The 23,766-nt window shown below is 40.8% G+C and overlaps 1 protein-coding gene across 1 annotated transcript in view; it reads right to left on the minus strand.

Moving 5' to 3' along the window:
* Nucleotides 1–23,524, minus strand: part of CLSTN1 (calsyntenin 1) — a gene marked incomplete at its 5' end in the record, with an annotated part of 25,240 nt that extends 1,716 nt beyond the window's left edge. The window contains 17 exons of the mRNA XM_010138545.1: nucleotides 161–345; nucleotides 1,014–1,149; nucleotides 2,052–2,197; nucleotides 2,780–2,950; nucleotides 3,359–3,585; nucleotides 4,054–4,202; nucleotides 4,818–4,975; nucleotides 6,173–6,223; nucleotides 8,301–8,463; nucleotides 9,935–10,056; nucleotides 11,676–11,924; nucleotides 12,787–12,972; nucleotides 13,072–13,221; nucleotides 14,206–14,414; nucleotides 16,513–16,708; nucleotides 18,060–18,089; nucleotides 23,402–23,524. Of these exons, the coding sequence (XP_010136847.1) occupies nucleotides 161–345; nucleotides 1,014–1,149; nucleotides 2,052–2,197; nucleotides 2,780–2,950; nucleotides 3,359–3,585; nucleotides 4,054–4,202; nucleotides 4,818–4,975; nucleotides 6,173–6,223; nucleotides 8,301–8,463; nucleotides 9,935–10,056; nucleotides 11,676–11,924; nucleotides 12,787–12,972; nucleotides 13,072–13,221; nucleotides 14,206–14,414; nucleotides 16,513–16,708; nucleotides 18,060–18,089; nucleotides 23,402–23,524 (2,651 nt within the window). The remainder of the gene's footprint in view (nucleotides 1–160; nucleotides 346–1,013; nucleotides 1,150–2,051; nucleotides 2,198–2,779; nucleotides 2,951–3,358; nucleotides 3,586–4,053; nucleotides 4,203–4,817; nucleotides 4,976–6,172; nucleotides 6,224–8,300; nucleotides 8,464–9,934; nucleotides 10,057–11,675; nucleotides 11,925–12,786; nucleotides 12,973–13,071; nucleotides 13,222–14,205; nucleotides 14,415–16,512; nucleotides 16,709–18,059; nucleotides 18,090–23,401) is intronic.
* Between the last annotated feature and the right edge of the window lie 242 nt (nucleotides 23,525–23,766).

Raw genomic sequence — 23,766 nt, forward strand, 5'->3', positions numbered from 1 at the left:
CCGCTCTTGGCATTTGTCACCGGTGCCTTTGTTAACATTTCACAGTTAATGCCTCGACTCTGTGTTCGGGGGTAGGTTCTGCTCTACTCTGTCCATGTACAATCGTACCATTACAGCTGGAAAGGGCATTTTTCTGTTAAGTGCTGGACACCAGCTTTACCTCCATGGGGTTCACAGTGATGGTCAAAGCCGAGTCATCCCAGTCCATCTCATTTTCCTTTCCAGTGTCCTGGTCACGCATGGTTCTCTGATGTGCAGCTCGGATTCGGAACACTCCCAGAATGATCATGAAAACCAGGAAACTGACACAAACTACAATCACAACGGTGGCTGTACTTGGAACAACTGCAACGAGAGACAGGAGGAGTTTCTTACAGGAGACTGTTCGGTAACTCTTAGACAACGCTCATGACTAGTTCCCTGTTGCCATCACCTGCAAGAGGGAAAGGGCGTTATGCAGTTATCCCATAGAGCTACACAGGGACAGCACGTCCAAGGCCAGTTAAAAAGTCAGTTGGAGAGGAAGAACCAAATCTCAGTTCCTTAAGTATAGTTACTTCAACCTGAAGGACTGACAACACATGGGAAGCAGATTCCACCACACACACCCTCCTCTCGCATCCTACACCCGTGCCAAAGTAATCTAATTAAAACAGAAAGGACAGATGCCACGGCTCATCGAGGGAACAACGCTGCAGTTCTTTCCTCATGCCATTCAGCAGAAGTACCATCCCCGTTCTCACAGCCCTTTATCTGCATCTTACAGTCCCGTTTTCCAGTGTACACACACCGACAGAAAGCTCCTGCTGGCAGGAAAAGGGATTTCCTAGATCCCTAGTAATCCACTTCCCCCTGCCTGGGCAACAGCACAACAGGACCGAGCCGCGGCTTTGAGTGTCGGACCAGCACACCGGCTTGAACTTGGGGGAAAAAACCTCTCTGCAGCAAGAAGCCTCTGCGACATTTTAAGCCTGGAAAGAACCGGCTGAACGGCAGTGACTGAGAATCCTTACCTGAAAATGGATGAGGGTTAGCCAAGTTGTGACCAGAGAGATCAACAAAGGTGTGATGCACTGGATGGACAAACTGGGGCTGTGCAGCTATGTGATTAGCATGTTCAACTGGGTTAGCTGTGTGGATAACGTTCACCTGGCAACAAAGAGGAAATGGTCAGCTCCACGAGTGCAACAGTTTACTTCTGAAGAAAGAGGGGGAAAAAAAAGTATCCATTTCCCAGAGCAGACATCCCATTCTCCTTCAGCACAGCAATGCTTTGTCTCAGGGACAATCATCCCCATCAGCAGCTCCTTGTCTGTCACAATGTCCTGTCACAAGCCCCTCAGTTGCACAGCACTCCGGTCTGGCTCAGTTAGTCTGGCAGGTTTGAGTACCAACACCAGTTGCAGAAGAAAACAGATAAAGCCAGTTTATTATCAAACTTGGTAGCCAACCATTTTAACCCTGAAACAACAGTACACGTGAATTTATATGAGACATTAATCACATCTTCTTCATTCTCATCCTCTCTTCCTCTCCGCATATCTTCAGCTAACAGCAAAGAAAAAAACCCGTATTATAGTCGGAATTAAGAAAAACCCTCTTCTTTAGTTCAACCCACACTTACCACAGCTGGCTCTTCGGTACAAGTGCCAGCTTATAATTTCCACAGTATATTTCATGTTTCCTTGCTAAAACAGCAGAGCTAAACATACCCTGCTGTGGTGGAACCCTAGCCACGGGGTACCTGACCAGCGCCACAGGAAGAGCACGTTTACTCAGAACAAGGGAAGCACTTGCAGTTCAACAGTTTGGTGAGTTCCCAACTCAAGCTCACAGAATTTCTTCAGGAAATAAAATCACATTTCTTAATACAGAAGAGTTTCTATTTTGCAACATGGGAGCCTGGAATGCACACGTTGACTAATATTTACTTACAGGCCACAAATCTCAATCAATAATGGACTGGTTATCTACCAGTTGAGGCAACAACTTCCATCCTCCAGCCACCCACGCTCTAGAACCTCTCAGAGCGATCAGGTTAGTTCACATACCTCCACTTTAAACTCATTGCTGACGTAGCGCCCATTAAGCTCAGAACAGACTAATTTGAACTTCCTGTCGAAGAGGGAAACGGTGTGCCAGTTTCTGTAGCGTATCAAATGCAAAACTTCTTCATAACTAGCCATAGTATCAACCCCTGTGGAAAGAAACCAGTGAAACAATGACTTTGCCAAAGTCCTAGTTCATCTCCTGCTCACAGATCCTACTCCCTTTCTTCACGTAAGTGTTCTTGGCTGACAGACTTTCAGTTCGTAGCAAAAAGGTAACAGCACAGACGCACACATACGTGGGTGGCTCCACTGAAGTTCTGTGGATTATTTTGTAATAAAATCCTAGCCCCAGTTAGTCTTTAAAGGGATTTTGGGAGCCTTTCTTTCAAATACGTGAACATATTTGAATATAAACCCGAAAGGGACGATGCGCGCTCCTAGGCACTGGGTAAGCTGTGCAAGGAACAAGCCCTTTCTGGGGCAATGTGTACATCATTTCCACAGGCCCTCTGGGACACGAGAGAAGAACAGAGAAGAGCTGCTAGAATGACGTATTTTCTAGAATCACAGCTTTCTACAAACAAGTTGCAACACCTCTGATCTTGAAATTCTAGTCAGAGATGAAGTATTTGGAGTAAGGTGTCACAAACCATCTCTCTAGCACAGTGTTACATTATCGCTGTCTCCAGACCCTTCCCACAGGAAGGCCAGAGGCAGCAAACCCCTACCTGTGATTATCATGCCCAGGCTGGAAGTACTCATCTCGATGCCTTTCTGCTGTAATCGTGTCATGTCAATCTCCAGGCTTTCTTGCTCCTGATTTAGTTCCTCCCCCAGCACCGTCACCTCACACGTGTCCAGGTTATGCATGATCTCCTCAGATACCAACGACTCTTGTACTAAAAATCAGGGAAAAAGCCAAAGGGATAAGCAGAAACAAAAGTGAAGTAGGCAAGAGCTCTAAAATGTCACATGCAAACTCAACTCTTCTTCTAGAGAAAATACTGAGATCTGGGCCTGAAGTTCAGAGCAAATATTCATTAAATAATGATTTTAAAACAACACGGAACACAAACAAGGGATATTTACACGAAGATAAAGGCCTGGGCTCACTACCATTTCCAGGTGAGTTTTTGTTAGCCCAGAGCAGAGTATCTACTCCTTCTCACAAGCAATATACACCTTTTCACCTACTAGATTCTGTACTGAAACAAAAATCCACACCTCTTTGCAAGAGGAAAACCCTCCAATGGGATCACTGAAGGGGGGGAGGATAGGCAACAGTCCCAAGCAGAACAGGGTGTTACCTGTAGGATCTTCACCTCCATCTCCCTCTGGCTCCACCTCCCGTGTAATGGTGCTTATTATACGAAGCTCAGGAAAGAGGGAAACACCCTCAGAACTCTCAAACTCCGAAGCAGAGCGGGCAAAATGGTTGATGCCACTGAGGCTGATTTTCGGTTCCTCGGGTTGCAAGACCATTACATATCCCTCCACAGAAGGGATGGAGACACAGGCCTCTTCGTTGAAACACCTAGGAGGTACAGAAGCAGGTTTGCACAGTCAGGGAGGCTGTTTGAGAGGGAGGCACAATTACACAGAGTAATTGCTTTATACATTTTTAAAAAGCTCTCTCAGACCCAGGAGTCTTAGATAAATTCATCAGCTGCATTGCAAAGTAAGAATTCCCCACCAAGGGAGCAATCTCATGATTAATTTTTACTTACAGTTAACATTTGGCCCCATTTTCTGTGCCATGACTAACAACCACAGAGAACACCTTTAATGAAGGCTGCGGTACTGGAGAGATACTCACAGGAAGTTCCTCCCTGTCGTACACACTCCTTACTACATTCTCAGAAAGAAAACAGAGTGCTGTTCTCAAAAGTGTGATGGCTACATACAGCAAGACCCTTTTGTTTATCACAACCGAGACACACCAACATCGCTCCAGGCTTCGGTATCGCTACACCGCGATGCGCCATTTCGGCACTGGACATACCTGGCTACGCTGGTGATTTTAAGCCTCCGAATCCCAGGGGTTGGGAACTGGCGGGAATTCAGATAGGAAATGTGCTGCATGGCCTTATCGACTCTGTCGATATCGTCCCCTTCCAAGGTCAGCGTTGACTGACTTGGGTTCATGTGGATCTGAAACAACAGACAAAAATAAAGGAATACCCAAACATTGATGTGATCTGGAATTAAAGCTGGAAGCTCAGCGCTGCTTAGCCTGGTACGATAATTACATCTGTATTCAAAGCAATAAGGCCACTATTTACTGGCCTGGTAGTACACAGTCTACCTGCCCTATTTAACTCCTTATTCCAGTGCAATATATTTAGTGTTTCTTTAAGGAAAAAAAAAATCTACACACTTTTAGTTTGGATGTGAAGGTTTTAGTAATAGGGAAGAGACAGGAGAAATTTAGCTCTATTCACACAGCCTTGCTACTACAAAAAGGCAAGTCAGGCTCATTCTGCTAAGCTGCCTGTTAAAAGTCTGTATCTTTTATTAGACAACTTGGTATAGCTCGTAAAACAGAGAGCCTGCAAATACAGAACTTCTCCTCAAGACTTAAACACAGCGCCTTTCATTTTTAAACTCCACTAAGGCCATGTCTATACATGAAAGATTTCCCAGTTTTCATGTAATTTTAACACAAAGTACCACAAAGATTAACTTGTTTTATTTGGGACACCCCTACTAACTGGTAACGATTATCAGCAAAGCAATGTTCGTGCTCCCCTCCGTACGCGACTTTACCTTCACGCCTTTGCCAACGCCATCGGCCATTTGCAAATCCAGTCCCTCTTTGCAAGTATACAGGCAATCTATCACCTTCTTGTTTTCCAGTTTACCAGATCGAATCATCAGACCTGCCAGATTGCCTCGGAAAAACTGAGCCATGTGGAGTTCACCACCTTCACAAAGGGAGGAAGGAAAAACCTTTATATGTTTTGGGAAAAAAACCCTTTTTTTTTTTCTTTTGTAAAACAACAAATACGCCTTCTGGTACCACAAAGCATTACATACATGCAGGTTAGTTCTCGTCCATTCTGGGTGTTAACCTCATGATTACGTTCAAGCAAAAAGAAAGAATTAAACAGTTCACCATGCATATGGCCTTCAAACAGGGGTGGCCATCCTGAACTGTGAAACTAAGGCGAGTATTTCCATAACAAACATTTCAAAATAAACTGCCCGTACAGCGAGGTGGTGTCTTCAGAAATGAAAGACAGAACCAATGAGATGAACTATGAAACCTGAACCTGCACGTTGAGGTGACACCCATTAGCTGGTTCTCTATAAAGCGGGTGATGCCCACCAGGATAGAAGATGACAGCGTCCTTCCTCTCGATGTCAGATAGCTGCATCTAACCCCACCATGATGATCATCTAGTCCATCTTGCTAAATAACGGGGGCTACAGGACACCACCCGGAAACCTGTATTTCCAGGTCATCACTTACTAAGCTACCAGATTCAAGAACGATGTCTAAGCTTGTGTTAATGACTATGTGATAGCTGTGATATCAATTTCAGATCAAGTGAGTACCCACTGTGAGCTACAGGGCTGTCTGAGTTCCATTAGGAGCAACGTGATTTAAATATGGTATCAGTCTTGCTTTGGTGGGGAGCAGAGCTACCTGACTTCCAGAGGTCCTTCCCAACCTACTGAATAATCCTACGATATACACACATGCCTACATACATAAATATACATGTATTTATATAGGATAAGGTGTGTTTACGTTTTAAGAAAACTGGTCTAAAGAAAATACAGCTGATATTTTACATCAGCAACTGACTTTACACCACTTCACTGCAATCACAACGGCTGCAAATTTGTACACAGATGTGCATTTGGGTGCAAACAAAAAAACCCCACAACCACCCCCCCACCTAATACCAAAAAACCAAAAAGAAAGCAAAAAAATCAGCTGAATGAAAGCTGATGAAGCTCTGGAAATAGAAGCACAATGAAGAAACAAGCCTAGGAGAGGATTATGTGAAGGTCAATGGCCCGAATGCAATGCCTGTATTTCATGCTGTGTGCGAGATGAAGCAATGTCTTGGCTTAAAAACGAAATAAAACAGTAGGGAAAAAACTCCAGCAACCTGCAGAGGTCTCAGGCACAGTTTCATTGTCATTTTCATTTCCTGTATATTCTGTAGAAAAGCAAGACAAAGAACAGGACAATAGGGAAAGGACCAAGTAATTACAATTTGGCATACTCTCATCACTGAAAATACACAGCAGCACTCCCCCAAAACCGTCTGCTTACACTCGACCCAGCTTCTCAAGGATTCAGAGCTCTCTGAAACACCAATAGCTGCAAAGCGGGGAAGAAGCACTGCTATGTTGTTACAAGAACATAACATTCCTGACGAGATGACCTGAAGAGCCCCATACACAAGCTGCAGTGAAAACCGTCACACTGGGGAACACTTCAATGACGGATAGCCCGAATCTCACACAGAACACTATCAGTAATGAGATACAGGCCCAGCAAATGGCTCCATTGATTTTCTCCTCTCCTACTACTAAAGGGGAAATTAAGGAGAGATCCAGCCTATAGCAGCAAATCACTGAAAGGTATTAAAAGCTGAAAGGAGCCATTACCCACACTGATTTTTTATTACAATAATAGAATCGTATGTATGAAGCAGTGGACCTATCTCATGGAAGTGTCCAGGAGGGGAAGCACCAAAAATGAAAACCAGCTCTTTTATCTTTTAAAAGAAAGGTTAGAAGAACTTCTTCAAAAGCATAAAATCTCTCTCTCCTTAGAGGTGAGCTGTACACAGCACCAACTTCACTCTTCGGCATCCTTTTTCCCCCCTGCGGTCTAACACCCTAAAACCCAGGCTTTCGGTGGAATTTTTAAACAGTGCCTCAAGTTCTTGAATTCCAGACTTTAATGCTCCTATTTCAGTCTGCTGTGATTAAAAAGAAAATTCATGTCAGAAGAAATTAAAGAATCATTTAACAGTGCCAATAGGAAAGCACAGGGGTTTTGAAACTACGTGCGTACACTTTTGTTAGGATGTAGAACATACATGGAAGCCACTATACAATCCATACACCTAGAGGGAACAGAGTTTCCAAGCTCCAGTGTCTTGAAAACCAGCCATTATAGCTTCCCTTTGAGCTAGAAGAGATAGTTGGAAAGTCACAGACAGAACGAGATTAATTATGTAGAAAATAATTAAATGACTCAAAGGAAGGGACAACAGAATGGGTTTAGCACTGAAATAACTGTAATACCGAAAGATGGTGAACTTGTCACAAAACAATGAATTTGATGGAGAGGATATTTTGATAATTTAACCTTCATTCACACCTCAAAGAAAAAAAAGAGACACTGTAAGACAGAAGACTGTTAACGTGATGAGTATGTCTCAAAGCTTGCCATTTGTCATTCACTCACAAGCTACTTCTACACATTACTGCAGTCTGCCACAGTCTACGTCCTGAACGACAATAAAACATGATTTAACACTGGCTTCTCTCTGACCAAAAAGAAACAGATCAGCTTTAGACCAGATAGAGCGTAATTTCCTCAGCAAGCAAATACTTTATTGAGGACTGTGAAGCAAGAGCATTGTTACCAAGTCCTCTGGCAATCAGCCTCTGTGTTCAGAAGCATTATTCTCCCCTTTCAGGTTTTGAGGAGGAGGTTTCACAATTAAGGCACGTAACTCAGCGTTTTACAGCTTGTAGACTACCATGTTACAAGGCACAGTCTACATACAAAAAAGCAGATGCTTTCTCTGTTTATTTTTATAAGCAGAAATGGTAAAATATCCAAGAGACAGCATCACCGTGTGCTTGGCTGAATTGTCTGCTGGTCATGCTTCCATTTAGCAGAACACTTTTTCTACAAAATGCTTTTCAGCCTACTTGAAATTGAGTGTTCTGCTCAGGAATCTCAAGTATGTGATGTACTCTTACAACTGTTATTAAAAATAAGCTATCTACATTCCCATGGTTACCACAGAAATCGCTCTGATGAAAGGCTGCTTGGTGAGGAGCTTCCTATTGATACACACCTATGGCCAACAAGCAAAAAACCAGGGAAAAATGACAAAAAGAGGAAATGTGTGATATTAGCTAGGAACAAAAACAACCTGCAAAGACAAACCCAGTTCTCTTTCATGCACTAAAAAGACCTGCTATGTAATTCTAGGCTAACCACAAAGATTCCGTTCAAAAAAAGTTAATTAATCGATTGTAAATAGTTACCTTGCCAACACGCTCCAACTACGAGCTGCGTCTCTATCTTTGAAGGATGGAGAGGGTAATCTTCAGTCACTGGGAAAGGATCATACGAAACACCGTCTACATAAAGAGTTACCGCAGGAAATTCAACATTGATGACATAATGATGCCACTCTTTGTCACACACCTGAGTAAAGAATATTTCAAAAATTCTACATTAATTTTTTTTAAATTACAGCTGAGTATCCGATCTGATGCACGTTTTGCTTATACAGACATACTGACAACCTATAAGGCTGTACAGACAGGCTTTGTTTCACGCACATGGCACACATCTGAAAAAAGCAAACCAACTGTCAAACGTTTATAAATAGCTTCTTTTCTTCTACTGCCAATATAGGAAGCTGCATGTATTTCCGTTCCTTTAATTTTTACAGTATCTCGTAACAACATATTTCAATTTAAAAATACCTATCCACATTGCAAGCACATTCTGAAATACTGTTATAATACAACAACACTTGACAAAGGACCTGTATTTGCTCAGAGGGACTGTTCAGAGAAAAAACACCACCATTCTGCATAGAAAAGAGCCTTCCAAAACGAAGTTATTTATAGAGTTTTTGGAAAGTAACAACCATCCCACAGGACACACATGGGCATTTCACCTCTTTACCAGTATGCACCGTCCTGCACAGAACACAGGAGAATGTTGGCTATGTTGGAAAGTACCTCGTTGTTTAGGTAAGGGGCAAAACAGACCTGTACTAGCAACAAAAAGCAACTCAAAGAACCTTTATGAATGTACAGATATACCGGGTTATTTGATCACTCAGATCCAGAGGGCTGGAAAAGCACACAAAGCCTTTAAGTCCCTTCTGTCTCAGCCTCTTCATGATCATCAACATAATGAATTCATAGAAATAACTGCTGCAGATCTTAGTAGGACCAAAATGAAGATCAGTTATTACAGTCTTCACTTCCGAATCTAAAACAATTAAGAATACATGACTGAAAGAATACAGACAACTCCTCTCTTTTAATAGGAAGCAGAAAGCACCTGCATCCCTCAGAGGAACCTCTTTTTTGTGGAGTAAAATCTAACTAAGAAAAGTGATTTGTAGCTACTGCTCACAATGCGTAAAAAGTCACAAATTTTACTTCACTGTGAAAAAGGATTAAGAAGGTAAGTTCTTCTGTTATCCTATTAACAGTTCGATCTGCAAAACCATCGCGTGCTCAGAAGTACTTTAATGCTATAACCAAACTGGGACGCTCCCTGCTTTCTCACACACGCTACCTAACAGTCTGTTGAGGGAAGACAACTGGCATGGCAGCTAGAAGACTGACACTGTATCTTCATACATAACCCCACATTTTCCTACTGTTCAGGAGAAGGATTTGTATTTATTTCATCAGTGTCCCACTGGGTTTAATAAAAGCACTAAAGCAGTATTTTATATTAGAGATGAAATTATAGAGCTCAATCTACCTCTGACACTTGATCACAAATAAAGTATTGCTGGGTTCTATAAAACATGACATCAGGAGTCTGGAGATGCAAAAAGTATTTATTAATAATGACACCATCAGGGAGTTTAGTCTCCAATGGTTTTCACTGCATTCTAACATCCTATCAACTGTCCTTCCAAACTTACTTGATTTAGTTTCCAGTGAAATTCAGCAGGTTTGTAGGTTTTTCCCTCTGAAGGATCTTGGCGGAAGAGGAAAACGAGTCGGCAATTGTGTACATAGAGCGCGTAGTGGTGCCGGTTCATATCTGCGCAGGAGTTTTAGTCAACGTTATTATTTTCTGTAAACCTTAAGAACCCCACAAAATTTGCCCAGTTCTGTTCACTTTATACATAAATCCCCAAGTAACTGATAGGAAGAAACAAATATAGAATTAAAACAGGTGTGTTAAGAGGAACGTAATAGTAGTTAGGGCAAAGATTCTTGAAGAACCCTTGAGTAATGCACTGTACAATAAATAGACACGTCTATCTCCAAATCACTTCTAAACCAAGGCCCAGGACTGAAGACTCACAGAGATAAACCTCTCAGCAGCAGAGAAAGAGCTCTGTTTGCAAAGAGAAGAGCCTTTTTGTTACAAATGAGTTGCTTCCACCACATCTAATTACTGTTTTGAAACGCGTACGTGTGATGGCAGGTGGACACGCTTTCCTAAGAGGAAACTACACAATCGTAGCTCTGAAGAACTACAAAGGTGAGACACCAGAAAAACAAGTAAGAATAAGCAAAAGAAACATTTTAGCTAATAATCCATTCCACGGCATGGATGAGTCAAGAAAGGAGGGAATGAAAAAATACCAAAATCCTGTCCATCTTTCAGCCTGACAGCGTTAAATCTGACTACTGTTCCAGTGCAGTATACTCCAAATTGCTTCCCTCCAACAAACCTAGGTCCAGTCTTTCAATACTACACAATCAATATTGAAATGAAGGCAGATTAGATTCATATGGGAAAACAGTATTTAAATTAAATAAACAGAAAAATCTGGAAGAACTGTATTTAAATTTGCCTTTTTTCTCCAGTTCACTTAATTCCATGAATCCAAAGTTTGGGTTTTGATTAACAGAAATGGGAGAAAGTAGGGTAAAGAGGAGAATATTTGTGCCTGGTTCTGAATGAGAATCACTTTTCTCCTATTCAAAGAAATGCTTTTAGCGCATTACACACGCCATTAAAACTTTCTCATTTTCAAATAAAATTTAAAATATACTCAGTGTAGTTTCCTTTGAAAGCCTAGCAGCATTTTAAATAAAGTATTTTTCTAATACTTTATTTGAACAAATGCACTGCTCCAGCTAACAAAGACAAGAATTCTTTTACCCCCATTAGACAGCAATTATGGAAACAGGGCTATCGGATTTCCTTATTAATAGCATCTTCTAAATGACTGTGTCTGTAGCATTCACGGAGACTGAAATTATGCACAGGGTAAAAAAAACCCCATCACTGCAGAAAGAGAAATTATCTCCTCCTAGAAAAAAAAAAATATAATAGCAAATGCTGTCACTAAACCTGACACACATATCTTAACGATTTTAGGCAGCATCAAGAATAAGGCTATCTTTGGAGATGCAAGATCGAGACTGCACTGCCAGAATAAATCATCTACCAAGGCAAAAAGAAATGCATAATGTAAATTGAGATAGAATTAGAAAAACAAGTCTGACTAATCTGAAGTTAACCTAAGGCTGTGCCTATGGGTAAGCACAATAAAGAGCGACTTCTACAGTTCATTTCACTTCCAAGAAAAACCTAACCTAGAGGAAAAACTTAAGGTTCTCAAATATGCTGCAGAGCCTAGAAAAACAAACAATCAAACAAACCCACCCTAACAATGAGACTTTATATTCAAAGTGTCAACGAACCTGTCTTGTCTGAATTGCACAAAATTGTCTCTTTCTCTTTGGTTCCAGGCCCATGCCTCATCCATACTGAAATCATGAAGGGTTCTTTCAGATTGACTGTGACAACGCCATCTGGGATCTTCACAGCTTGTGTGCCGTTAAACTCAAAGACTTGGTCACTGTCATGACCGTTATCGGTAGGAAGTCCTATTGTCCAGTTAGCAGCGCTGCTTGGAGGGGGAAGGAGCTCAGCTGTGCCAGAAGATGCACCTACAATAAAAATGCTCAAATGAAAACAGGTGGAAACTAAAAAGACCTGATTCAAATCTAGTTTTGAACCAAACAGTTTTTCTAAGCACTAGTTTTTCAGCACAGCCGTCAGGATTACGCACTACCATCACATATTAAACAATTCTCCTTTTAAATAACGTGGCACCAACAGTAAATGTCTAATATCACAATGACTTAAGTGTATTTAACTTTTGGGTAGACAACTGATCTCATTCAAATTGTTTTGCTCACCATCTCTACAGCTGCACCATCTTATTCTGCCTCTCATCTCAGGAACCACTACATTAATACCACTTGTCCCTCAGGCCCATGAACCTGATGGTTTCTCTTGACTGTACTAGTTGCAAGACTAATACCCACCCAGTTGAAGAGGGCTGCACGAACACCACCTCCCAGATCTCTAGTAACACCACAGTCAGGAGCAATGAGCAGCTACTGGGCTTGCTGGATTTTCCCCACTTCAAGCCTAAATCATTAATCAGAGCGACCTCATCAGGGAACAGCTTAGGAATTGCCTGGGTCTCTACCAGGGTTATGCTGGATTCACACTTTCAACTAACTTCAACTGAAATGGAAGACATAAAACATCAGTGATAACCTGCCCCGTAATCTCAATTCTTCCATATTGGCCACAAAGGAACCATAAGCTTTTCATAAAACCTCTTACTGCAGCACACGTGGATGCCGAGGTGCCCTTTATTCCTGGGGCAAGCACAGTATAACTGATGTACGTAAACTGTTTTTTCCAAATGACACTTCGTTTTTTCATCTACTTGTCTAACATAATATTAAAACTAATAAGAAAAAAGGACCACTTTATTCTGAACAGCAGCACTCTTACCACAGAGTCTGTGAATGGATTTTTCAGAGTAGGTGTCTCGATCACAGCCTTTACCAATATGGCTGGTTTCTAGCTCAACCGTTGCTTCAATCGAGGTTATTGGCTCATCACAGGTCTCCAGACGCATACTGGGGAAGAGAGCTAAGGAACCAGTACCAGGCTCGTATTCTATCCGTTTGCTCCAACCTGTGTATTTATCCAAAGAAACAGTATTTAAAAATCTCTCACGTTTAACTGAAGGTACTGGCAAATGCTAAAAGCAGATAGGAAGGAGATCACACCAACCTTGCCAGCCAGGCTTGCATGTAGGCTTAATGCTAATTTTAACCAACACATCCTCAGCAGCTCTCTTCTTCCCACAGTCATACGCCGTTACTGTCAGTTTATACTGATGCTCTTTACCATAGTTTAACTTTTCTGTGTTTTTTATATAACCTGACACAAAAAAAAGGCAGTATCAGACGTCAATACCTACTTGTTTCTCAGGATCATTGCCGCATTAAAGGCAGTACAGGGTACTGCCTATGTACTTCATGCAGGTACCATGATGTAGCAGACACACCTGCAAGTGAATCAGACCTTTGCTATCTGACCTCTCAATGCCAGACATCAGACCCAGATCCCTAAAAATTACATAAACCCAGAGATGAGCACACATTCACAGAACAGCAGGTGTGAACTTAACAGGCTCTTAAGGGTATAGTATATTAGTCAAAACGAAACTCTTTGTAGGTAGTAATTGATACATAAATTATGTGGCAAGTGCCAGGATTCTCTGACTTTTTTTTTAATTTGCACACCCAAGAAAATTATCCACTGGTAATGTGGACCCCCCAAAAAACCTCAAACTAAAGCTGACTGAAAACTGTTTTCCCTTGCTTCATCAGCTTGCTTGAAGCAGTCTATATTACTTTGAAGGGTCCAGAGATCACTGGGGGAAAGGAAATGACCTAAACAAAATCACTACACTTCAAAACCAATAACCATGATACTGTAATTTCCAGAGCCATATTTGAGCATCTCAAATGTGAAAAGCACACACATGGAATCCCATTTTTGAAAGCTAATTAGCAAAGGCTATCCTAATACAGAATAGAAACTGTAGGCAAAAAAAGCCTACCGAGACCTGGTTTATAACTCAATACCACATCTCCTTTATTTTGAAAAGCATTTTACAAGAAACACCACACATGCAACAGACCATCTGCTCCTTGCATCAGCAGATAGCACATGGTATTGGCACTGAAAGACATCTCACTTTTCCTTAACTGCTAAAGTGAACATGGCCGTTTAGCGATGTGGTGTAGGAAAGGGCTAAAACAAGTTGTTTGCTGTTGTTTCATGCTGACCAGTTGGAAGACCTGTTCTTAGGGCAGCAAATTACGGTAAATCCCACTCCATCTCGCACCGTAATCTTACCATCTTTATCAATAGCGAAAGGTACGTCCGGAGTTACAATTTCGTAATTGCAAATCTGGCTGAACTGAGGCGAACAATCCGCATCCACTGCTTCCACTTTCAGGATGTTGTCATACCTCTTCCCTTCAATAACTGTTGCCTTGTAGGACTTCTCTTTGAACACTGGAGCGTACTCATTGACATCGTTCACCTGAATGTGTACTGTTGCTCTGGAAAGAAAGCAGAAAGATGAGGTTCCTGCACCTTGCAAAGCTCCTGCTCATGGAAGGAGTCTGATCAGACGGCTCCCTCTTTTACAGACAAAGCCACCCTCAGAATTCAGGCTCCCAGAAGTCACCAATGACTAATAAAACTAATAATCTTAACTACCCTCACTAGGAAAGCAGTGGCGTTTCCACAGTGTGTTGCTGTGTAATTCAGCGTAGTTCTAGGTTACTGCTTACTATTGCTGTTTATTTGCAGGAGTTTAAATCCCTGTATTGCAACTACTAAATTGCTGCCATTTTACAAAAGTACAACAAAACACAGCCATGACAAAACAGGCTTTTATTTCTGTTATAACAGTACAATCCTTTTACTTCTTTCCTGCTGTCAGAGTATTTGATATAAACACCCAATTTTTATTTCATGTGAACAAGGCTGACAGTTAAGAGTGGTCTTAGACTAAGAGCTCAGTCAAGTGCATTTAATTAGCTTTCTTCTGCTAATAACGTACTGAGCTGTGTAAGACAGTGGCTTATTTCTTGGATGTAGGAATGAGAGATTAGACAATTTAAATGGAAGAATCACCGAAGACCCACTTTAACACATTGTATAGCTAGCTAGATAATCCTAAAGAGACTGGATCTTCAATTCCATCCTTCTGTGCTTGTCACTGACTGCTGGCAAACACAGAATAGGAAAATAATGCTGTTTCTGTCAACGACCAAGGAGAAGAGGTGAATAATGAAAAGCGTCTGGAATGTAAACTAGTAAAGAATTCAATCGCTACAGTCCTTCCATAAAAGCAGAAGTTTTCTAATGCTTATGCAAAAAAAAAAAAAAAGTCTTTAAGGTTTTATTTTAGCTAAATAAATGCCACAAAAAATGGCCTTCTGTACCAAACACAACTTATATCCTTGACTGTAACAGCTGAACTCCAAGATGGTTAAAAGCCACAAAAAACTCCATAACACAGGTGGCCACGGGCCAGGGAAATTTCAACAGTGGTTTGTAGATGCAGGTCTTGGAAACCCATCATTCTGCTGTAGGAAGAGCTGCAGAGTATGCTGCTACATCTGGACTGGTTCGTTACACAGCCGTGAACTTGTACAATAATTTTTACTAGAGCCATCAGAAGAAAGTTTGTATCTCAATTAACTAGTGCACATAGAAAAATCTAGGTAAATACTACAGTGTGGAGAAGGAACTGTACACTGCCTAACTGAATGGAGAATTTGATTCCTGCCAACCCAACAAAACATTTGTCTTCATCTTTCTCTTTGAAATTGTTCTTCAAAAGGCAAATTGAGTATCAGAGTTTAAGAGCACACCTATTTTCCGTACGGGTAACGCTTCCAGAGATAAGGTTCTGCTGCCTCTTTGGAGCACACAGCTATAGAGCTACAAGGCTGTGCTCACCGCCAAGCTGACTGCCGCTGGTCCATTCCTCATCTTATCTACGCCCTTCTTCGCCTCACACAAACAGTAATCTCCCACATGCTCCGCAGATGTTTACACCAGGGAGTTAAACAGTTATTCTCAAGCGGATTTTCTAGAGAGCATTTTACATTCTGGCTTTTTCTTCAGATAAAGATTAGCTGAAGATTGCTTTGTTCCCGTTCTTTAATCTAGGCAGAGATGAATCTTGTGCTATTGACCTTGTTTTGGTGAGGCTGTCTGAATGGCAACTTCTAATCTCATCCATTTTGACAAGTTTAACATAGACTGACTTCTTGAACCAGTTCTTCGGTTTCAGAAACCGAATTCTGAAACAATGTCCAGGCTGGCTATCCCACGCAAACTCCTTGTATCAACTCAAGCCAGATTTTAACTATACCAACAGACCAACAGTTTTCCTGCTTCCATCCCCACACTATTTTCTAATAGACATTCAGTCATCGAGGGATAAATCAGTATCATCCAGAACACAGTAAAAGACATGTCAAAACAGTTTCTTTCCATTTTGCTGCTATTTATATCACCATTACATGGAAGTCTTCCAGTATGAACACTTGGTTTATATTTAAATACACAGACCACAAACCCCCATCTGCAGGAGACCACTTGAAACCAACCTCCCCCTCAGCCCACCCGAGATTTACTTACTTGTGGGATTTCTTTGCGTTCGCTCCATCCGGCCCCTTTCCGCAGTCGTAGGCCTGTATGGTGAATGTGTAGTCCTTCTGGAGTTCACAGTCAAGCTTTTCTTTAGAGCGTATTATTCCCTCACCAGTGGACTTATCTACCACTACTGCTTCAAAGGGAACATTTTGCCCGTGAATTTTAAATCCACAAATCTCACCTACAGATTCAAAGTAAGAGAGGTTAGAACTGGTCCAAATTATTACACATTTTAAAAATAAATGACCAGTATTTTGCAGCCAAGGGTTTGTGAGGGTCTGTGGACAAAGCAAGAGGACTGTGCTTTAAAATGGGTGATTTCCGGGAACTTTAGTAAAAAGAAGCATGTCTGCCTTCCAAGCAACTTGTTTACTTTGCATCCATTCATGCAGGAATATAAAAGAGAAAAAGAGAAAGGTAGACAGGCATTTCACAGGAGTACTTGAGAGAGCTCTAGGGCAAGAGTAGATCTTATGAGAGCCTACAGCCAAGGCCACTGGTAATCTCTTCTACGCCAAGCTACTGGGATAGCTGGGCAGCTTGTTTGTTTTGACCAGAGCAAAAGGTTAATAAAATGCACAGTTACAAGTCAAGGGATGAAAAAGCTTCGAGTACAGGTTCAGCACCATGATTACAGAAATTCTGTCAACAATCAAAGAACAAAGTCTTCCTGTGCAATGTACCTGGCTAAAATTAGGGAATCAAAATAAACTACTGAATGAGAAAGGTAGAAATACCAACTTCTCAGGCATCCATTTCAACAGCTATCTCCTAACGCAGACCGCGTATGGCAGCCGAGGACGCTCTCCCATGGAACCAGCTGGTAAGCGTTCCTTTCTATCCAAACTCTTCAGCCTCACAAACTTTCAAGGTGCCTCATTTTAAAACACATCTAAGCCTAAGAGCGCACTGCTGGCGCAGCGGGGTCAGCCTGTCAGCCCAGCACGCCTGGCTGGGCTAACAAAAGCCACTCGAACGCTCTGATCACCTACACTGTGGTTCACCTGCGCAGCTTGTTTCGGTTCAAATGTGATTTTCTTACCCCAGCATAAACCACTGTTTTGCTGTTACATTTACAGTGTCCCAAGAATGCACTCCTACTGTAAACGTGTCTACAGGTATTCAAAACCAGGTGTTTGAGTCCAATTTTAAACTACAGAAGTACGAACTGAAGGCAGCGTATTGCAGGGAAGGTGCTATAATGCTTCGGCAGTTAAAAATCACCTTACAAAGCACAGGGGAAAACTGAAGGTGTCCCACAGAAGTAACTTCCCCAGACCAGCTTCTTCAGTGTCCATACAAGACACGATACCCCCAAATGGTTCAAATGGATGTCTGATTGACAGATATTTCTAACCAAGGGTTTGGTTACATAACAGTTTTTAATCGATAGCTTAAATAGAAAAGAACTGGGAGAATAAATGGGACAAAAGAGCATGACAGGATCTTCTGTTTCAGTGCTGATTCCCCATTTCATAACCAAAGTTAGTAGGTTAATAGTCGTAAAAGGGATAGAAAGAACCCTTTATCACCTTCTTTGGTGACTGTCACCTCAAAACTCTCTAAAGGGAGAAAAGATAAACCCAAGTCAGTAACAGGAAAGGTTGAAAGGGAGCAAATAAGGAAAAGGCAAAGATGAACACATTACACAGAAAAGCTTTGGAAAAGATGTCTTTTAAAATTCCAGTGGTGATTTGCTGTAACTGTTACAATTTTAGAGTTTTAGTTATGTTAAATATGATTTAATCTTTTAACTCCAGGTTGTCATTTGTAGAATTTTGAAGTAGTTAATAAGTTTATCAAAAGGGTTTTTTTCCTTTTCTTTCTTTCTCTTTAATAATGTCAACTGCTAAATGAAAGGTAATTTCAAAGTTCCATGTTGATGAAGAACTATCCATAAAGTAGAATTTATCAGAATATTTTTTTAAATAAATCAGAATTTATCTTCTATTTAAAGGAGACATATTACATAGTTCTAACAAGCTTTTATCCATTATACTGAAATCATGTTTCTACAATTAAAAACCTTCATATTCCCCTTTTGAATTCCAGGATTTTTTTTAAATAGTCATGGGATTTTTGTGTTTTCACATACATTTTTAACAGTCTAAGTCGTGTAACACCTCGCATTTGCAGAATTTAAATTGTACATCAAACTGAACTTGACAGTATTGTCGTAATTTATGATTTTAAAAATGTACACATTAAATTGTGATCCTAATGAACATAAAAGCTTTAATGGAAGAAATGGAAGGTGGGAAGGTGGAGGGAACTATATATTTTTCCTAGCAGCATATTGCTTTTCCAGGTTAAACAAGCAACCAACAGCTTCTATCATTTTATTCTACTGCTCAAACACTGTAACGCTGGACAGAAGAGATGCAAGTACTCAGATATATTCACCTACTAGTCCTGAGGATGCCCTAGAGCAGCCTGCCTTGTCTCCTCTGGTTGCTCCTGAAAAGTGAGGGCTTCCACAGCGTCCTGGACCTTCTGCACTTAGAAGGAGATCTTGGCTAGAACCGAGTTTTACAATGGTATTAAGAGCACTGTGATAGGCACTGAGTGCTTTCACAGGTTTAATTAAAAGATAGTTGACCCTATTCTTCACTCCCCTGGAAATTCTAATTTTTAAAAACCCCACACTACCACCTTTTACATATCATCCAAGATATCAATTATCTTTTCCTGATTACCATTATCTTTGCAATGAATTCCAGTACAACAAGGCAGACCTATACCCTTAAAATCACTTCTAGCAGGTCTGCTAATTCTCATGTATTTCGAACAACTTGCAGTAACACAGCTATTCAAGTCTCCATCCTAGAGCGGCCTTAAAAAGACGCACTAGAGTTACAGAGGAGTATTTTTCTTAAAAAGGCAAATTTATAGTTTAAGACTAAAGGAGAAATATAATTAAGGGAAATTACCTTATCTTGTATCATGATTTCTAGTCCTTCACTTCAAAAGGAGCCAGTTTCTGAAACAGGTCTCATTAGGTTCTCCCTGAAACTCACTTTGGGTAATCCCTAGATTTATAATCAGTTCTTTATTTTAATGCACTAAGTATGCTGCCTCTTGTGGCACCCACATAATTCATTTCAGTCTATTCTTACACAGGATATAAATACAATCTCAGATTTTAATGTGTTTTGGCAATGGAATCATTCAGGAAAATTTTACACTGCTGAAACTCACGGCTGACACCACTGATTATGCAGAACGATGTTACCGCTGCAAGGTTTTAACTATTCCACATGTCTTACCCCTGTGCATCCACCTTCCTGCTCCTTTCCAACTCAAACCTTGAGAGCCAGGCATTGCCTGTGGAACATTAAGATTACAGGGAAAAATACACGAGAGGGAGCATTAATGCAGATAGCCTGATACTGGAGAGAAGAGGGAGAAGTGCATCACTGCGACAACTCCCTGTTGGGGAGAAGGGGAGGCTGTTTAAACACTGGTCAGTTCTTTACCAGCTAAGTGACCTTTATCTCTGGCACCAGCACCACTTTGGATGCTACAAAGTTCAGGCGTTACATTTTTGACTCCTGAACCTAAGACATAAGCTCTCCAGTAAATACCCACGTGTGTCCAGATCTTTGTAAGGTGTAAAGCTTCTGTTCAAGGTGTGCTATAGCTCAATCCCTGCCAGATGTTCCTCAGAACACTAACTGACCCAATACAATCGTATTTTCCACTTCACACTAGTAAGATTAACAAAAAGCCCTTTTATTACTACGCAGACAAGGGTCTTGTGACTGAAAAAGTTATAATGCATAAAAACTATGGTGTTACTTATAAGTGCTCTAAAAAAGCAATTGCAGATGGCCCAACCTGACAGGCTTTTTGAGCTCCCTTCTTCAAAGCGTCTCTACAATGAAAAGAAGCAAATCTCCAAGTACAAAATATTTCAAAAACTAAGTCTCCCCTCCTTTCTCAAAAATATCTTGGACTGTTACAGAGCTGTTTCAAGACACACTAAACAATTTACAGATCAATATTCCATAAATGGATGATATTCATTTTAATCTCAGTTATTAAAAGTATATATTATATTGTATAGGTAAGGCTCTTCTGTGATTATAAAATTCTTGGCAGTGACTTTGTTCATTGCCATTAGCCCCATACCACGCTCCCTAAGGATTCACGCTATTCATGCGCGTAACGCTTTTTCTCAATCCATTCTGAAGCTGAGATACATTACTGAAATAAGAAATTTAATTTAATAAATGCCTGCCTCTCCCGCTTTTACAGCAAAATTACGATCAATCTGTAAATGAGGGTATATCTGATATATTGGAAACTGATCAGCTAAACTGTAACTAGAATAGAGCTTCGCTGTGTTTCACTCACCTGTAATCACAGCTGAAAACACATTTCATTTTACAGCTAACACAGGTTTAGGATACAGTAATCCTGTAACCTAAAGGCATTCTATATTTGTCTTTTCTAATGTAGAACAATCAAATGACAGCGCCGATTTGATTAAATTTTAAAGTTTTGTTGATTTTAACTGTTTTATCTCTTTCTGTACTGTTATGATTTAATGATTAAAGTAAAAAAAGTAAAATTATATAATTATATTCATTATATAGTTACAAAAAAAGGTTTCTTAAGATATTTAAAGTGGACATACAGTACTTGACAGACACTTAAAATGCTGGAGTCAGCTATGCCTCCACATTCCCATTACACTGCTTCTGTGGATTCTCCCAGCTCTGACCCAGCTGCAACCTGCAGGAGGATCACGAGAAGCCTTCAGGAAAGCCCCCCCGCCACACCTTACGTGCACAACGGTTCCTACAACAACCAACCATTTCCTAGTGCCATACAAAATTGTTAAAAAGCAAACCCATTTTACAGTTCACAGTTAGTGACAACTCCATTTCAGCGATGTGCATGACAGGTACAAAACACAACGTCACGCCACGCATGCCTTAAATTTGCTGCAAAAACAGCTGAAATACTGTCACGACCACATTTCCCCTTAAGTTTGCCAACCAGCTGTGTGACGTATTTGTTGTTCATCCAGTGAATCACTCATCGGATGCGACAAAATCAAAATCCTTCTCCATTTGATTACATGGTGTCATTCATCTCCTGTACATGCCACCCCACCGCAGCCCTCACCCCGCTGAGCGCTGCATTACAGACCAGCCTTCTGCAGACAGGACGTCAGCACAGCTCCAGCCCTGAACAAACACGGGCCGGCGGAGGGCCGTGGAACACGGCATCACGTGTTAGCCCCACACACCTCCGGGGAGAGGCTGCCAGGAAAGCTTGGTGGATTTGGGGGTTTATTTTAAAAGAAGAAATAGAGACTCTGCAAGGTCATTTTCAAAGCTCTATGCATATTCATGCTCTAAGTCAAAAATTCCTAACCCCCACAAAAATCCTTCTTGCATCTCAGATTAGAAGGGGGAAAAAATAAAGTACTGTGGCTGAGAAGTGGTTCTCTCTAGGGGTGGGGGAAGAGGGATTAAAACCCTCTTACAGACACATCAAAAAGGAAACGCTTACTTCTATGAGGGAAACATTTCAAACCCCTTGCTAGCAAGACGCTGAATTACACTCTCATAACAAAACACATTCAGCAATGTGAAGGCATCCAGGTGCAATATTGTTTCTTTCAAATGCAATAAAAATTCAGTTGCTTTTTACATCGTAAAGAAGAAACCCAACTGAAAGCTTCAGACATTAAAATGATTAATTAAACAGTTAATTAAAATATCCAACCTTTTGAAGCCTGAATAAATTTGATTTATAAGTAGAAATGTACCGGTTAGGGCTGAAACAGCCATTTAATCCCGAAAACACTTCGTTCTGCTGTGAAAACATGTCACTGATCTAATGGGCTCCTCACACGTAAGACACCCACATAGACGCTGCTGGACAACAACAACGTTATTCTGCATCCTGGGACACGACCGCAGCACCACCAGCTAGAACTGATAACGCTGATTCAACACGCCTCCCACACTTGGTCTCCTCAAAGACAGATTCAAGTATTGTTTCATTCAACGGCAGACAAATGCTTTTACAGATTCCTATAGCACAGCGTTTCAAAATTCACGCAATTCAAATCTAACAGTCATATTGAGGAAAATTTGGTTACAACATCAGCATGCTATTCCCAGAATTTAAGATAAATCCATTGTTCTGCTACTGCTGCTTGAGAACTGTTAGCTTTTGAAACCCAAAATATCTAATATTTATAAAACCAACTTTAATAAAACCAACTTCCAGTTGGGTAAAAGTGTTCATTAAATGAAAACAGGTTTATACAATTTAGTGAGACAAGCAGTCTCACGTGAAGAGACGCTCTGACACTGGATTTTCCTCTGCAAAATTCACACTCTATTTGAAGACACTCTGCCAGTACTTGCTTAAAGCTTCCTGATGTCAAGCACTCAAGAAAACATTACCATCCACCAGAAGGTATAAAACTGTTATTTTCAAACCACCAGCACGCACACTTAAAGCACTTAGGAATTGTGAGAGATGATTCATATTCTCCTCATTACCAAGTACGCCAGTCAGCCTTCCAATACTTCCATACAGACACTATGCAAACCCAACCAAACAAGAAGACCTACCAACAAAACAGAAAAAAAGAACATGAAACTGAACAAGCATGGGATATCTGCAATATAAAGTACTCTCTGGTCTGGTCTGGGTATTTGGATACAGCTGTGTATTTACAACTGTAAACATGAAATAAAACTCTAGTCCATGCGCAAACATTCCCTGGGGTCTAAAAGCTTCAAAACATTATGCTGCTGTTAGGGAAAACACACTTAGTAACACACAGCATTTGTCATCGAGAAAGCACTTCCACTTCTTAAAGAAGAAACGATGATGAATTCTTTACCTGCAAACCGCAGAGGAGCATCTTTGTCCAGGGCTATTAAAGGGGGGTCCAAGAGCACTGTGTTGTCATTTTCTGTGACTATACCATGATAGGTTGTTTCAATCCATGGCTTATGCTTGTTAACTGAAAGCAAAACAAAGTACAAAGTCAAAACCTTTGAACCTGACAGCTTCTTGAAAAAATGCTCTAAAATACTGATTTAAGTCCTCTTTCATTTTTCTAAATCTGAACCAGCGTTTTACTAAATTAAAAATTTGAGACAAAATCCTGGCTAAATACGTTCAGAAGAGTTCAATGTCCCCGCAGGCTTTCCAAAAGTAACTCGGAGAATCTAAATTAGTCTCTAACTAATGCTGGGATTTAAG

This window comes from Buceros rhinoceros, unplaced genomic scaffold (assembly GCF_000710305.1).
Source record: "Buceros rhinoceros silvestris isolate BGI_N320 unplaced genomic scaffold, ASM71030v1 scaffold20226, whole genome shotgun sequence".
NCBI classification, from domain to species: Eukaryota; Metazoa; Chordata; class Aves; order Bucerotiformes; family Bucerotidae; genus Buceros; species Buceros rhinoceros.